This window comes from Terrapene carolina, unplaced genomic scaffold (assembly GCF_002925995.2).
Source record: "Terrapene carolina triunguis isolate 2854851 unplaced genomic scaffold, T_m_triunguis-2.0 Scaffold421, whole genome shotgun sequence".
NCBI lineage: Eukaryota > Metazoa > Chordata > Testudines > Emydidae > Terrapene > Terrapene triunguis.
The window spans coordinates 123,864-141,589 of record NW_020664772.1 but is presented as its reverse complement, the minus strand read 5'-3'; the positions used below and the strand labels follow the sequence as shown (position 1 = coordinate 141,589).

The following is a 17,726-nucleotide window of genomic DNA, read 5'->3' as shown; positions in this document are numbered from 1 at the left end:
CCCCCCCCCGCTCCCTGCCCCCTTACTGCGCTGCCTGGAGGTGGCTGGTGGCGCTACAGCTGCGCCACTCGGCTGGAGCTGGGCCACGCCACTGCCGCGGAGCACCTGGAGCACCGGGTCAGGCTGAGCTCGCAGCCCCCCCTGCTTCCCGCGAATCAGCTGTTCACACGGGAAGCCTGGGAGGGCTGAGAAGCAAGCAGCGGCTTTGCGCTCAGGCCCAGGGAGGTGGAGCGGAGGTGAGCTGGGGTGGGGAGCAGTTCCCCTGCGTGCCTCCCCCAACCCCTGGTTACCTGCTGCGGCACGGGTGGACCCCATCCCACCTCACATCTGCTCTGCCTCCACCTCCCTGGGCCTGAGCGCGAAGCCGCCGCTTGCTTCTCCGCCCTCCCAGGCTTCCTGCACGAACAGCTGATTTGCGGGAAGCGGGGGGGAGGGGGAGAAGCAGGGTGGAGTGTTCAGGGGAGGAGGTGGAGCGGAGGTGAGCTGGGGGCGGGGCGGGGATCTGGAGCACCCACAGGCCTTAGGCGCCACTTTTGGTCACTTCAACTTACCGGTTGTTAAATTTAGAAGCCCTTTTTTTAGAACCAGTTGTCCCACGCAGGACAACCGGTTCTAAAAGGGCTTCTAAATTTAACAACCGGTTCCCATGAACTGGTGCGAACCAGCTCCAGCTCACCACTGGATAGAGGTCTATAAAATCATGATTGGTGCGGAAAAGGTAAATAAGGAAGTGTTCTTTACTCCTCATAACACAAGAACTAGGGGTCACCAAATGAAATTAATAGGCAGCAGGTTTAAAACAAACAAAACACAATGCACAGTCTGTGGAACTCTTTGCCAGAGGATGTGAAGGCCAAGACTATAACAGGGTTAAAAAAGAACTAGATAAGTTCATGGAGGATAGATCCATCAATGGCTATTAGCCAGGATGGGCAGGAATGCAAAATCATGCTTTCAAGTGTCCCTAGCCTCTGTTTGCCAGAAGCTGGGAATGGGCGACAAGGAATGGATCACTGGATGCTTATCTGTTCTCTTCATTCCCTCTGGGTAACCTAGCGTTGGCCGCTGTTGGAAGACAGGATACTGGGCTAGATGGACTTTTGGTCTGACCCAGTATGGCCGTTCTTATGCTACTTTCAGATCCACCTTTCGCTAGTATGTATGTGGGTCTGGTAAACCACAGCACGGACTTCTACCACTCAAGCTAAAGAAGTAATACCGTTTGCTGGGGCAGTAATAGTTAGCTAACTGCTCATGGGTCAGCCACTAACTAGTGGCAGTAGTAGACTATTACCTTCTTGCGGACCAGCCACTAGAAGGGTGTGTCTAATGTATTGAACAGAATAGCAGGAGCAGACAGAAATTCATGTGATGCTGGTGAGTTTCTTAGCTGCTCCCAGGCTCTGTAGAATGACTCGGAAATGGATGAGGTTTTGTTCTGCTGCTACAAGTGCTGAGCAGCACAAAGGGACCAAAACTGCCTATTGGGAGGAAACGCGGCAGCATCCATGCCCCATTTGAATTCATCCTCTGAGCCAGACAGGCCAGGAACTTCTTGTCCTTTATGATGAGAGCTTTAATTCTGTAGAAATTCCCCTTGCTTGCCAGGGAAAGTGTCTGCTCTTTGGGGCCGAGGGGGATTTTTTCCAGCCCTGCCTGTGACTGAGTTGGGGTTGTTGCTGAGACAGCAGGTTTTAAGTGGGGGATTGTTGTTGTTGATATAGATGCCGGTGACCTTCGAGGATGTGGCTGTGTATTTCACTGACGAGGAATGGGATCTGCTGAACCCCGGTCAGCGAGCCTTCTACAGGGATGTCATGCAGGAGAACTATGAGAACGTGACCTCACTGGGTAAGGATTCCCGTCCCTGCAGGTGTCCAGCTTGGAGGCTGAGGGGGTCTCGCTGAAGCACCCAGGCTGGCTTCTGCTGGGGGGGGTCCTTCTCTAGTTCCTTATGTGTCAGTGCGATCAGCCCCAGAACTCATGTGAGGGGGAGTGTCTCCTACACACCCTTCTGTGGATTAATGGGGATTGAGGATCGAACAGCCTCCTCGGGTCTCATCCTGTCCCTCCACCTTGGAGGAAGGCAGGGTTGTGTCGATTTCAGCGTCCAGGCCTAAGTTCTAAATGTCTGGAGGACTGGGGCTTCTGCCCCTGCTGAGACTGTTTGTTTGTTTTCCCCCCTCCCACTGCATTATCTTGCCACGGGATTTCTCCAGGTTCTTCCTCTCTCACCAATTCTTCATGCTCCCCGTCTTGATTTCTCTGGTTGGAGACAAATTTCTTTAAAGCAGTTCAGCCTCTCGGCCATTTGTGGTATCAATTTCCTCCCCTTTCTGACTTGTCCTCCCCCACTAGGGCATCTTTTCCCCCAGTAACTTGACCACAAAATCCCTCCTAGGTCCCTCTAATCCTTTTGGCTGTGTAGCCAGGGTGAGTCCCAAACTGTCCTCAGCCGAGTCTGAGTCCAGCATCTAAGCTCACCTCTCCTGGGTTTGGCTTTATTTCTAACACAGAAACCTTAGCCTGAGCTTCCCTCACAGCTTGGCCATTCCCAGTGCCTCCCTCCAGGACCCCCTGCCTCCCAGTTCTCTCTCCCCAGAGGCCACCCCCACTTCCCTTATAGCCAGGAGGAAACTACCAAGCTGCCCCAGCCCTAGTGAGTGACCAGGGTTCAGCCAGTGGCTCCATGCAGGGTCCCAACACCTGCTCCCATGCTGCACATGCGAGGAGCACCTCCCCCATTACAGGCTGTGGGAACTCATTTACTCTCTGCCTTGCAGCCCTGTCTGACCTTGAATAGCCTTGTTCACTTTCCTCCAGTTTTCCAGAATGGGTTTACTTAACCTCTAGATCTTTCAGCCAGCCCCTCCTAAGGGACTCTCCTTTCCCCCCCCCTAGGCTTTATATTCTCTAGGGCAGGGGCAGTGGTGTTAGCCTGTACAGCGCTTGTGGCAAAGGGGCCTTCCTCTCTGACCTGGGGCTCCGGAACGTGCCCACAATACATCGCAAATAACTTGGCACAACATTAGCTAAGGTTGCTTCCATCAGTTAACTAAATGATTAGGAAATACAAAGTTAGGGATCAAAAAATTGCAAAGGCAAATGTTCTGATGTTAGAAAATGCCTGGGCAATGTTCATTTGGGCCACTTAATGCAGGCCCCTTCTGCATGTGCATTATGGTACAGCCTTTTACATGCAAAAGTGAAAAGATTTGGAAGTGACTTGCCCAGCAACACACAAACTTTGTGGCAGAAGCAGGGATAGAACTCCACATCTCCAGGTAGCATTTGACCACCCTAATTACAAAACCATCCATTCTCTTCTGCAATCCTCTGTCTCATTCACATCAAATCTTCTAGCATTCTGTAGTAAATGAGGCAGACGACACTCCTTCCCTACAAAACTGAGATTCATTCCCAGAGCAGAAGTGGCCTGTGCACCAAATGAACCAGGGGACCTGGTTTAAATAAGTTAGTCTTTAGTTACATGATCCTATATTATTATAATGCACATGCACAAGGGGGGCAAATTAAGGTTGCATGGCCATTGCTCACTCTTGGCACTTTGTAACTTTTTGATTCTCTGAATCCTTCATTTTTGTATTTCCTAAATTTTTATGTTTTAATTTATTGATGTGAGCAACCTTCACTAATGTTAAACTTAAGGAAATTAAAAAATAGACTTAGATTTTCTTTCTATTTTTTTTTAAAGTGTAGGCTTGGAAGGATTAGATTTTTACCTGTAAATGCTGGCAAATGTTTTCACTGTACACACAAACTGACAAAAAATCAATGGGAGATGGACAAAGTAAGAATGCTGCTTGAGAATTTGTGTTTGTATATTTTGACACATGACAGTGTGTGTTTTAAGTTATAAAGCTTTAACTTTTTGAATATCCATATTTACTGTCATCATTTGTCTGTTGCCCACACAATTTCTGGCAACTGTGAAAATTTAAATGGATAAATTGAAAAATATATGCTTAAAAATAAACAGTGATATTATCCTTTGAAATTATATTTTAAAAAAATAATCAAATTCGGCCAAGTCTACTTATATGCAATTTAAATAGTAATGAATGTACACATTTATTGTCTTCAGTGCATTGTATTGGCATTATCCTTGTGGAGCTCCATATTTCATTACTCTGTGCCATGTTGTGCAATACATTGAAAGTAACTAGATTAAATCGTGTGTGTGTGTGTGTGTATATATATATATATATATATATATATATATATACTGCAACTTCTAAATGACTTGCCTCAAAACAGAAAACTGAGTAGGAACCCCTATCTGTAAGAAAGTAGGAAGTTAAGAGGTAACTATTCAGAGAGCCATATTTCCCCCTCCCCCCACCACGTTGGTAAAAGCATGTAAACTGGTGCTTCTCAACCTGTAGCCCAATCAGCACACAGCTGCAGACCATGTGACATCCTGGGGGGGGGGGGTGTGGCCCACGTAACACATAGAGCCACATATGTGGCCCACAGTGGTAAATAGATTGAGAACCGTTGATATGAACAATGTACATGAAAAAGAGCTGTAATTTTTGTATCTTACTTTCATGTAACTCTTTTGTTGAGGAGAGTAACCAACAATTACCCTTTGGAAAGAAACAGTGTAACTTATCCCAGGTGACATGGCAGGAACTCCTCCAGAGCCAGTGTGCTTTCATTACTGCTCCTCCTGGGACCCTTCTTTTTAATGAAGTGATGGTTATCAGAGGTAACAGTTTGCCCTGGCAGCTGCCAGGGCAACTAGGGTCCTAGTGACTTGGGTAGCAAATGTGCCCTGGGGGAAACAGGCTTTTCTGGTGTTCCAGCTTTCCCAAATTTCGTTCATTTCACCCCACCCCACCCGACCTCCAACATGCAAATACAAAATACACAGTGGAGATGGTTCCATACATGAATTGTTCAAATTCCCTATGGCATACTTACAAAAAAAGATGCAACACTGAGGTACAGACCCTGTCAAACAGAAAATTCTGTTGCAACCTTAACTAGTCTTGCTGCTGCAAGACCTTAATATTTAGAGGCTGTCATTGGGGAGCAGACTAACGCCCCAGCTTTCTCCAGAACTGCCTCCCACTGCCTCTGCACTCACTGGAGATCTGAATTCCACAAATGTGCTTTTCCTGACATCTAATCCCCCTGGATGGTTGCATTCTGTTCCCTTCTCTTCCTTACTATGCTGAATCCCACAAGCTCATGCTCCTTGGTCCCGACTTTCCTAGGACTTGCTCACCATGTCTGAGCCCATCTCTGTCAGTCAGAAGTGGCTACAGGCTGCCTTCCCCTGTGGCTGGAGTCTCCTCTTTCTGGGACATAAAGCTGCCTTCTCAGTATTTTGTGAACCTCTTTTTGATGCATATCTGGCTTGAAGACTTGATCCGAGCAGAGATGGCCTGGGACCTGCCTCCCTAAGAGAGAAGCTTTCCCTGGGCTATAGAGTCAGGACTGCAGACAGTGGGGGGCCTAAACGGGAGCCCCATTTATACAAGAGAAAGAGCTGCTGGCAGGGCATTCTCTGTTGGAACCCTCCACCTTTGGAACTCTTTGCCGCCCATTAGCTTGCAATACCCTGCAAGGCCCATGGTTTGTCCACAGCCATAAGGAGATGGGTCAGGTCAGGTTATAGTGGAGGGAAATTCTGGAAGGGATTCTGTCCTGGTTGGTAGACTATTAAATAGGAAACCCCTCTTCCAGAGATTTGCTCAAAGTAGGGATTGCTAATGGAGGAGGATTTAACTGGGCGTCCAGTGGCTTGGAAGGACGTCAGAAGGATTTTACTGTTTTGAATGGGCTAGAATGTACATTTGAATCTTTGTTACCCCCATTGATAATTCACCCTATCTTCACTGGAGCAGGATTTCTGATTTCCAAACCTGACATGATCTCACAGCTGGAACAAGGGGAAGAGCCGTGGGTCCCAGATCTCCAGGACTCTGAGGAAAGCAGGATCCTAAAAGGTGCCTGCACAGGTGAGGATTTTGTTAAACTGACTTATAAAGCATCCATCTGGGATTCCAACAGAGGTCCCGGGAGCTCCCCTAGTTTTCCCTTATCTCACCCAGGTCAAGACTATGCCCAGCAGGTGCTGTATCCTCATGGCAAACATATCACATGGCTTCCCCCCCCCCCCCCTCAGCCCCCCATCCTGACACCTGGCAGTTGCTCACTTCCGACTGAATGTTCTCATGGGATGCAGATGCTGAATTGGTCCCATTTTTCCATCTCATTGCAGGATGGGTTTAGTGAGATTTGCATCCTAATATTTCAGTTTCCCAACAGCTATTTAGGCTTGTTTCACCCTTTCCCCAGCATAGAAAATGACTCGTGTCTGGATTCTCTCCCTGTCCCAGCAGGTGACTGGATGGTGAGTGAGAACGAGGAGGAGAATCCCCCACAGAAAGCTCCTAAACAAGTGGAGTTGCATGGGTTGCTATTGGGAAGATCCATAGGTGATGCTCCTGCACAGGGAGAAGCTGGTGGGAGTCAGCTTGGATCAAAGGAGCAGAAGGAAAAGCACTCAGGAAAGGGACAGAGCAAATCCACTCCCCATGAGGGCGTTTCCAGAGACATCCACAAAACCACGGTCCAGCAGACTGGAGAGACGCAGAAAATATGCCAGTACTGTGGGAAAATCTTCAGCTGCAACTCACACCTCACTAGACACCAGAGAACCCACACGGGGGAGAGACCCTATGAATGCCCCATCTGCAGGAAAAGCTTCGGTCAGAGCTCGCACCTGATTGTACACGAGAGGATCCACACGGGACAGAGACCCTTCAAGTGCGACGAATGCGAGAAAAGCTTCAATAGCAGCACGCGCCTCGTTGGACATCAGAGATGCCATAGGAAGAAGAAACTCTCTAAATTCCCTCTGTTGGCTAGAGCAAATCCCGCATTTCCCAATTCCTTGAGTATCCAGCTACCTCTCTCTGGGGTCAGGGGGCAGCTGCAAGTGCCTCTGGTCTGCTCAGTGAATCTCTGGCTCTGCCTCCAGTAGCAAACCCCAAGCAGAGGAGGAGAAGCCCCGATCAGTTTTTCCTCATTGCTGCACTGCCAGGCTCCTCTGCCTCTTGCCAGCCAGGGTGGGGTAGAGGAAAGAAGAACCTAGCTCCCCTAGCAACTCCTCTCCCAGGACTCAAATCCCTTTCCACTAACCAATTCCTTGAACTAAGCCACCTTTCTCCCACCAGAGACCTCTCTACACTCTCTGCTGGGTCTTGGGCTGCCCCCTTCCCCCTTACTGGAGCTATTTCTGGTGGGGTAGGTGTCCCAGAGGCCCTTCCCTTGTAGACTTTGGGAGGAAACCAGGGAGTTCAAATGCTGAGGACTAAGATTCAGACTTTAAGGTCAGAAGGGACTATCATGATCACCTAGTCTGACCTCCTGCATATTGCAGGCCACAGAACCACCCTTCTAACAGTCCCCTAACCTCTGGCTGAGTTACTGAAGTCCTCAAATCATGATTTAAAGACTTCAAGTTACAGAGAATCCACCATTTACACTAGTTTTAAATCTGCAAGTGACCCGGGCCCCATGCTGCAGAGGAAGGCAAAACCCTCCCAGGGTCTCTGCCAATCTGGCCCAGGGGGAAATTCCTTTCTGACTCTAAATAGGGCAATCAGTTTGACCCTGAGTATGTGGGTAAGACCCACCAGCCAGACACCTGGGGAAGAATTCTCTGTAATAAGTCCATCCTCCCCATCTAGTGTCCTATCACCGGCTGTTGGAGATATTTGCTGCTAGCAGTCACAGACTGGTGACATACCATTGTAGGCAGGCTCATCAGACCATCCCCTCCATAAACTTATCAAGCTCAGTCTTGAAGCCAATTAGGTTTTTTTACCCCCACTTGGAATGCTGTTTGAGAACTTCACTCCTCTGGTTGTTAGACGTCTTCATCTAATTTCAAGCCTAAATTTGTTGAGGGCCAGTTTATATCTATTTGTTCTTCTGTCCACATTGGCTCTTAACTTAAATAACTCCTCTCCCTCCCTGGTGTTTAGTCCTCCGATGTATTTATAGAGAGCAATCACATCTCCCCTCAGCCTTCATTGGGTTAGGCTAAACAAGCCGAGCTCTCTGAATCTCTTCTCATAAGGTAGGTTTTCCATTCCTCAGATCATCCTAGCTGCCCTTGTCTGCACCTGCTCCAGTTTCAATTCATCTTTCTTAAACATGGGAGACCAGAATAGTACACAGTATTCCAGCTGAGGTCTCACCAGTGTCTTGTATAAGGGTACAAACACTTCCCTGTCTCTACTGGAAATACCTCACCTGAGGCATTAGCCTTTTCCAAGTCATATGGGTGGGTCATAGTCATTCTGTGATCAACCAATACACCCAGGTTGTTCTCCTCCTGTCACTTCCAAGTGATATGTATGGATGAAGTGTAGAAGAAACAATGTTTTTGAGCAAAAGGAAGATGGTGGGTGGGCAGAGGGATTTGAATCAGCCAATGATAAGGAGCTGAGACTGGAGAACACTCTACGCTAGTTGGTTATAGCTCATTACTGCACAGTAACTGTGGGTGGCATGAAGAGAACAAGGGAAGGTACTTTGTGCCAGGCAGCACAGAGACTGCAGTTAGTCTGTAGTGATCGGACAATCCCTGAAGCTGTCAAATAAACTCTTCTCTCCGAATTCAGAGTTGCAGCCCTAACCAGTTTGCTGTTTCTGATGTTCAGTTGAGACCACATCAGAGCACAATGAACTAAAGGGGTAACTAATGAATAACCTGGGGCTCTACCTAACTGGGAATCTTCCAGAGAAATTAGAGATCAACTTTAAAGTCCTTCTCTGTGTGTACTTTGGAGTTTGCAACAAATGAAATCTGCAGAGGCGGGGAGGGGATGACTTTGGCTTATATTTATTTGAGGAAATACCTAAGTTATTTCAATAAGAGCAATTATTCTGATTTCTCTGAATATCTACTTTCAGAATGGCTGTTGGTCACAGTCACTGCCACTCAGAACTTCTCATTGTCCTCGTGGAGGATTACAGCTTTTGCTGACTAGGATGCAAAGAAGCTGTGCCTGTGAGAACATGCTGGTCATGGGATGTGGTGAACGAGGTTATTGTTTCTTTGCTGTCCAGAGCCTCTTTCAGGGCAACCCTTTGTTCCCTCTCCCAGAACTGTCCTGAGGTCACTTTTCATCATGCCTCTTGTGATGAATAAAATTTGCATATTTAGAAACTGTTTGCAGTCTGATTTCCTCTCTTTCCCCTGCCACCGCCCACCAGTCCTCCTCTTCACTTGTCTACTCTGCTGCTCTCATTACAGTGACACGCAGCTCCTTTTCTCCCCTCATATGCTGGCTTTTCTTTCATTGTGCCTATACTTCCCCCACCATCTCAGACACCCCCCCCCCCCCCCCCCCACCCCCCCCACCCCCAAAATGCTCCACATCTTGGCCACTTTCTACCTTGTCTGCTGCAGCCTTTTCTCATTGCCTTCCCCTCCCCTGCTGTTCTCCCCCCTCCCCCTCAAATTCCAGTTCTTGGTCCTGCTTGCACCCCAGTTTTCACATCCTACTCACATGGGGAGTTAATGTGAAATAGTGCTTGTCCTTTAAATTCACACCCAGGCTTACTTTGCAAGAGAAACTGGAATGATTAAAACAAAACAGTATGGCACAAAACAAATGGATTCAAAACTGGCTAACGGACAGATCTCAGAATTGTAAATGAGGAACCTTCCCTGAGCGCCTGTGTGTGTATAGTGGGACCCTGCAGGGATCAGTTCTTGGCCTTGCACTATTTCACATTTTTATCAGCGAGCTGGAAGAAAACCAAAAAGTATTACCCATAAAGTTTGCAGATTGCCACAGAGTGTGTGTGTGTGGGGGGGTAAATCACGAAGGGGACAGGTTCCTGACAGAGAGCAGTCTGAGTCGCTTGGTGAGCTGGGCGCAAGCAAACAATTTATGGTTTAATATGGTCAAATGCAGAGTTATGAATCTAGAAACAAAGAATGTAGGCCACACTTGCAGGATCGGGCACTCTAGCGTGGGAAGCAGGGACTCTTAAAAAAAAGACTTGTGGGACTGGTGGATAATCAGCTGAACCTGAGCTCCCAGGGCAATGCTGTGGCCAAAAGGGCTAATGCAAGCCTTGGATGCATAAACGAGAATATCCAGGAAGAATAGGGAGGTTATGTTACCTCTGTAGTTGGCTGTGGCATGACCATTGCTGGACACTATTGTGTTCAGAGAATGATTAAAGGACTGGAAAACAAGCTGTACAGTGACAGAGTGAGCTCCTGGGGTCGATTTTGCTTTGCAAAGGGAAGGGGTGTCTTGCTCATAGTCTATAGGTACCTATGTGGAGAACAGAAGTGTGATACAGGAGGGCTCTTCATTGTGGTGAACAAAGGCATAAATGCAATGCACAGACAATCCAGGAAGTTTTTAAAGAGTGTTGGGGACAACTTTCTGGTGCAAGTGCTGGAGGAACCAACTAGGGGCTGTGCTCCTCTTGACCTGCTGCTTACAAACAGGGAAGAATTGGTAGGGGAAGTAGAAGTGGATGGCAACCTAGGCAGCAGTGACCATGAGATGGTTGAGTTCAGGATCCTGACAAAAGGAAGAAAGGAGAGTAGCAAAATACAGACCCTGGACTTCAGAAAACTAGACTTTGACTCCCTTAGGGAACTGATGGGCAGGATCCCCTGGGAGGCTGTTATGAGTGGGAAAGGAGTCCAGGAGAGCTGGGTGTATTTTAAAGAAGCCTTATTGAGGGTGCAGGAACAAACCATCCTGAAGTGCAGAAAGAATAGCAAATATGGCAGGTGACCAGCTTGGCTTAACAGTAAAATCTTTGGTGAACTTAAACTCAAAAAGGGAGCTTACAAGAAGTAGAAATTTTGACAGATGACTAGGGAGGAGTATGAAAATATTGCTAGAGCATGCACGGGTGTAATCAGGAAGGCCAAGGCACAATTGGAGTTGCAGCTAGCAAGGGATGTGAAGGGTAACAAGAAGGTCAGGGAAAGTGTGGGACCCTTACTGAATGGGGGAGGCAACCTAGTGACACATGATGTGGAAAAAGCTGAAGTACTCAATGCTTTTTTTGCCTCGGTCTTCACAGACAAGATCAGCTCTCAGACTGCTGCACTGGGCAACACAGTATGGGGAGGAGGTGAGCAGCCCTCAGTGGTGAAAGAACAGGTTAAGGACTATTTAGAAAAACTGGACATGCACAAGATCTGCACCATGGGTCCAGATCTAATGCATCCAAGGGTGCTGAGGGAGTTGGCTGATGTGATTGCAGAGCCATTGGCCATTATCTTTGAAAATTCGTGGCGATCGTGGGAGGTCCCGGACGATTGGAAAAAGGCAAATATAGTGCCCATATTTAAAAAAGGGAAGAAAGAGAACCCGGGGAACTACAGCCTCACTTCAGTTCCCGGCAAAATCATGGAGCAGGTCCTCCGGGAATCCATTTTGAAGCACTTGGAGGAGAGGAAGGTGATCAGGAACAGCCAACATGGATTCACCAAGGGCAAATCATGCCTGACCAACCTGATTGCCTTCTGTGATGAGATAACTGGCACTGTGGATATGGGGAAAGCAATGGATGTGATATATCTTGACTTTAGCAGAGCTTTTGATATAGTCTACCACGGTCTTGCCAGCAAGTTAAAGAAGTATGGATTGGATGAATGGACTATAAATTGGATAGAAAGCTGGCTAGATTGTCAGGCTCAGTGGGCAGTGATCAATGGCTTGATGTCTAGTTGGCAGCCGGTATCAAGTGGAGTGCCCCAACGGTCGGTCCTGGGGCCGGTTTTGTTCAACATCTTGATTAATGATCTGGATGATGGGATTAATTGCACCCTCAGCAAGTTCACAGATGACACTAAGCAGTGTGTCCTTGTTGCCAAGAAGGTCAACAGCATATTGGGCTGTATTAGTAGGAGCATTGCCCACAGATTGAAGGAAGTGATTATTCCCCTCTATTCGGCACTTGTGAGGCCACACCCAGAGTATTGTGTCCAGTTTTGGTCCCCCAACTACAGAAGGGATGTGGACAAATTGGAGAGAGTTCAGTGGAGGGCAACAAAAATGATTAGGGGGCTAGGGCACATGACTTACGAGAAGAGGCTGAGGGAACTGGGGTTATTTAGTCTGCAGAAGAGAAGAATGAGGGAGGATTTGATAGCTGCTTTCAACTACCTGAAAGGGGGTTCCAAAGAGGTTGGATCTAGACTGTTCTCAGTGGTAGCGGATGACAGAACAAGCAGTAATGGTCTCAAGTTGCAGTGAGGGAGGTTTAAGTTGGATATTAGGAAAACCTTTTTCACTAGGAGGGTGGTGAAGCACTGGAATGGGTTACCTAGGGAGGTGGTGGAATCTCCATCCTTACAGGTTTTTAAGGCCCGGCTTGACAAAGCCCTGGCTGGGATGATTTAGTTGGTGTTGGTGGGACTAGGCAATCACAATTGTCCCTCCTGGCCATGTAATGGATGAATCAATGCAAAGCTTCCCCATGGAGACAAGCCCTGGCCTAAACCTATTTGGAATTCAATGTAGAACTTGTCCGCACAGGAAGTAAATGAAGCATCCTTCTCTGTGAATGACCATAGTCATAAAGGGGTTTAATGTGCTTTAAATTCACACCTGCAGCTAATTGGATTTAATCCCCCCCCCCCCCAAGCCCTGAGTTAATTCAGTGCAATTTCTGTGTGTAGACCAGTTCCGTGCCTGTCTCTGTCTTGTTTAGGGCTGCCGTTGTGGTTGGACTAGTCCAGGAGGTTTAATCAGGTGACATAATCTTTACTGAATGATGACCCTTCAGGTCCTGGAGACTGCAGGGCAATGCTGGGGGCTTGACACCTCCGGCTCTGGTCCGTTTTGTTAGTTGCTGCCACCAGAGGGCCCACTGTTAAAAGAGGGGAAGCTGGACTCGTTTTCTTGCTCTCTGGCTCCGCTGAACTTCCTGGGTCAAGCTGTTGTTGCTGCTGCTTCCTTCCCTTGTTGTGACTGTGAGCCGGGAGCCCGGGTTGAGCCGCTGCTGCTCCCCAGCGGGGTGTGTGTGCAGGGAGAGCCCTTCCCTAGCGCCCCTCTGTGCCCAGCCGGGGGGACTTTCTCCGGGGGCTGGAACCAGCCCCTGGGGCAGCCCCGGGCTCTGCCGACACCAGCTGCTGAGCCGGAGCCTGCAGGTGAGGGGGGAGACCCGGGGGAAGGGCTGGGGAAGCTGCTCGATGAGAGAAATCCCAGGGAGGGGGGAGTCTTGGGGGTTCTGTGTGTTTAAAAATCTGCCCCCCTAGACAAGCCCAGAGGGGCCACTTGCGCTCTGCAGGGCTGGGGAAATCTCTCCAGTATTCCAGTGCGGATAGGGATGGGTTTGCTGTGTCAAACGTGTCAGGTCTAAAGTGACTTGGCCTGGTTGGGTTTGTATAAACGTTTCCACACCAACCCTCTTCCCTGTAACTAATGGGATAGATCCCTGGGAAGGCTCAGGGCCCTCCCTGTGCATTTGTCATCTGCGCAAAGTGACTCACGTGGTCTCTAGATGTCTGTGGGACAAGAGGCTCCTGGGCATTCCGCTGCTGCAGAAATATTTGTGCTTCCGAAATGTCTGTGTTTCTCTGAAGAGCCAAGGCAAGTGAGAGAGAGAGAGACAAGCTTTTGGGCTCACCGGAAGCTCTTCTTCTGGGTAGGGAATGAACTCGGGAGCATCACAGCTAAATACAAGGTGGAACGGATTGTTTCACGTAAGTAGTTAATGCCTATACAGATGTACACAGAACTACATATGCTAAACAGTTTGCTCCATCTAGGGTGACCAGAGCTCCTGATTTTATAGGGACAGTCCCAATATTTGGGGCTTTGTCTTATATAGGTGCCTATTACCCCTACCCCCCGCCCCGATTTGTCACCCTTGCTATCTGGTCACCCTAGCTCCATCTTGTATTTAGCTGTGACACTCTGAGGCTAGGTCTACACTACAGCGGACTTCCGACCTAAGATACGCAACTTCAGCTACGTGAATACCGTAGCTGAAGTTGCGTATTTTAGGTCGGCTTACCTGGCGGTGAAGACGCGGGAAAGTCGACCGCTGCCGCGCTGCCGCCGACTCCGCTACCGCCTCTTGTCGAGGTGGAGTTCCGGAGTCGACGGTAGAGCCATCAGGGATCGATTTTACCGCGTCCTCACGAGACGCGGTAAGTCGATCCCCGATAAACCGATTGCTACCCGCCGGATCGGCGGGTAGTGAAGACGTAGCCTGAGTAAGTTTCCCAGACCTGGAGCAGAGCTCTGGGTGAGCCCTGAAAGCTTGTCTCTCTCGCCAACAGAAGTTGGTCCAATAAAAGATATTCCCTCCCCCACCTTGTCTGTCTAGTATCCTGGGACCGACATGGCTACAACACCATTGTTTCTTTAACTAGGTCTCTATTTGACGCTCTCATGACATGTGATCTTTTTTTAAAAAAAAAAGAAAAAAAAAAAAAAGAAAGAAAAAATCTTTTTCTGGGAAGAGAGAGGGCTTTCAGATTTCATCCAAACGGGCCATAATGTGAGCACATCACCCTTCCCAACAGCATTTTATTAGTGTAAATAAATAGTTCTAATCAAGCCTTATTGTCCCTTTCTCAAACATGCTGCTTGGCCAAATCTTGCTGCCTTCAGCTGCAGAGCTATGTGTTTTGGAACTTTAACGATCTCTAGAAGAGATCTGGAATGTTTTTTGGGCATGGGAGTGGGGTGGATGCATATACATGTCAGTCTTATGTACTTTAAATTGCCTAAAAGATTGTACAGACAACTGTAGAACCAGTAGTCTTGTAACATGCAAGCGAGATAGTAAATGAAATCTGATTGAGTATACTTAGCACCCCACCCTCATGATATCTTAGTGACTTGACTGAAAGCGGAATCGATTTTGATTTTATTTATTTAGGAAAGTTAAACTGATTTGAAAACTGTTTCAACCCCAAGCACTCCATCAGACAGACCTATTTTCCTCCCCGATTCAACAACACTCTTCTCTACAATAAGAAGCTGGGGAAGTTCCTGATATACCTGGACATCACCCAGCCAGCCCCAGTATACCTGGGCATCGTTCAGCCCAGCTGCCCAGCAAAAACAGGAGAGAGGAGACACACCGATACTTCTAGAATTAAAAACAAGCAGATTTGGCTTGGGTTCTGATGTGCGGTGTGGGTGGGTATGAAAGGAAGAGAGATCCCATCAGGCCTTGCCTGTGCACCCTATAGAAACACAATAGAGCAGTTGTTCTTACCTATGTGGGGATCAAATATTTAATAATGGACTCTTCAGTCTAGCAGAGAAAGATATAAGATGATCCAATGGCTGGAAGTTGAAGCTAGACAAATTTAGACCCGAAAGGAGGTGTATATTTTTAACAGTAAGAATAATTAATCATTAGAACAACCATTGGTGATGGTGGATTCTCCGTCACTGACCGTTTTTAAATCCAGACTGGGTGTTTTATCTAAAAGCTCTGCTCTAGGAGTTATTTTGGAGGAGGTTCTCTGGCCTGTGTTACACAGGAGGTCAGACTAGATGATCCCTTCTGGCCTTGGAATTTGACTCTGATAAGCGGGACTGTTCATTGAAACATAACAAATTAAGGCCTCATAGCTTATGAAGTTAATTGAGACCGGTTTCCCTCTTTGCTCAAAAGAGAAGAGGCTGATCTGATGTGAGAAATACATGCCACAAAATTGCTACTGGATGAATGAGGACAACCGGAGGATGCAATTTCTGTAAGATTCCCCTTTCATCCTTCAAAAGCTGCCTCCCCATCTGTCCCTTGCCTTCGTCCAAGGCCGGCAGTTTCTCAAGGCTAAAAAAGCAGAAATTGCTGCAAGCAATCCCAGGCTGGAATTCACGCCTTCCTTGGGGTAGTGTTTTGAAAGAGAAGCAAAAGCCATGGGCATAATGGCAATGTTTCCAGCTGGGTTTAAAATATGAGCTTGGGGGGGGGGGGGGGGATGGGAAGGGGCAAAGAATGGGGGGGGGGACTCCAGGCTCCCAAACCTGCCCAGCTCCATTCACTGCGGCACCCCTTTGATTTGGCTCATTTCTAGCATTTGGTTCACAGGAACAGATACTGGGAGGTTTAAAGATGTCTCAGTCCTGGTAGGAGGGGCTGGGTCTGTGCTGTAATAAAGTGCCTATGGACTTTCCCAGCATTGCAGAGTCCGAACCTCTGTGTGCAGGAGACAAACGTGGGGGGAGTCAAGGTGTGAAGTGGACTAAAACGCCCTCTGACACCTCCCCAATCACCTCTCTCCCTGGCAGGCTGCAGAATAACGTCCGTCCAGTCCAGCCACGTCATCCCAGAAGCTAAATGGCTTTAGCACAGCGTATTCAGGTAGGAGATTTTCAGGGAGCTGCTGCAGGGTTTGCGCTGGACAGGGAGGGAGCAGGGCATACACAGGAGGAGGGAGTGGGAGGTGGGGATAGATTGTGACAAACCTGCTGGGACTCTAGAGAACAGGGGGAATTCCCCCATCTGTGGACCAAGAATCAAGCCGCGTGTCCAGGCACTGAAAAACGTATCGGACTCCTGCTAGCCACAGCCCTAAGCTTCCTAGCCAGAGGTTAATACAAAGAGGAAAGGGGGCAACCAACCCTTCTTCCCACGTTCAGCTGCTGGAATTCCTCCTGGGAAGCTGTCCACGGACTGTACTCATGGGCTCCATTTCCAGGATCTGTCTCTTATCTAGTAGCCACACGATGAGCTCTGAAGCAGTCTGCATGGGGATCTCTGCTATCCGATCCCTTTCTGAACTTCCAGTTCTGGGGCGTTTCCCCCTCCCCCCCCCCCCCAATGAATAACTCCCGTGCAGCTTCTGCTACTGCTCAGAGTTTCACAGTGGGCAGCGGCAACAGCAGAGAGTTTCTGATGCATTTCTCAAATGCCCACAGAGCTCTGAAGAGCAGCCTGGAATTGGCCAGCAGAGATTACTCTGGAGCTGCCTGTCGGCAGACTGGGAAAAGCAGCGCAGCAGCATGTGGGGGCCCAGGCCGAATCATTTCTTATCTTCCAGACTGGTTGGGAAGAGCATTCGTTTTCATGATATCCTGGCTCTCTGAAGCCCTGTTGCACCGATCAGAGCAGTGCCAGATGTTCCCATGTATGCCACGGTGGCTTGTGTGGGTCTTTGAGCAAGGTTTTAATTCCATTTTCATATCAATCTCTTGCTATCGTGTGTGTCTGTGTGGTGGGCCTGGTAAACTCCTGTACCACACGTAGATCTCTGCCGCTTGAGCTAAAGTAACTCCCTTAGCTTGTGAGGGCAGTAGCCTATTGCATTTTTGAGGGCCAGCTGCCAGAGGGGTGTATCTAATATATTGGCCCAGTGGGCTGCTATTAGCAGGCACAAATAGAAATCTGATCTATTGGACCAGTAGCGGGCACAGGCAGCAATTCAAATGATGCTAGTGAGTTTCTCAGGCTCTGCAGAACAGCTCTGAAACAAACGACATTCTCTTTAGCTTTCTGCTGCTACCAGGGAAGCTCTGAGCAGTGCCGAGGGGCCAAAGCCGGCTGTCTTGCCAGCGGAAACACGGCTGCGTCCGACCCCCCCCTCCCCCCTTCATAATCCTCATCTCAGCCGGACAGGCTGGGAGTTTCGCTTCCCTTTGAAATGAGAGCAGCACCTCTTGCTTGGCAGGGAAAGGGCTCTGCTCTCTGGGGCCGAGGGGGATTTTTCCAGCTCTGCCTGTGACTGA

The 17,726-nt window shown here is 48.5% G+C and overlaps 1 protein-coding gene across 1 annotated transcript in view; it reads left to right on the top strand.

The window, feature by feature from the left end:
- The window catches only part of LOC113407817 (zinc finger protein 345-like), a 135,370-nt gene that overhangs the window by 49,918 nt on the left and 67,726 nt on the right, over window positions 1-17,726 (top strand). Inside the window, exon 5 of the mRNA XM_026658238.2 lies at window positions 14,004-14,007. Within this exon, the coding sequence (XP_026514023.2) occupies window positions 14,004-14,007 (4 nt within the window). The remainder of the gene's footprint in view (window positions 1-14,003; window positions 14,008-17,726) is intronic.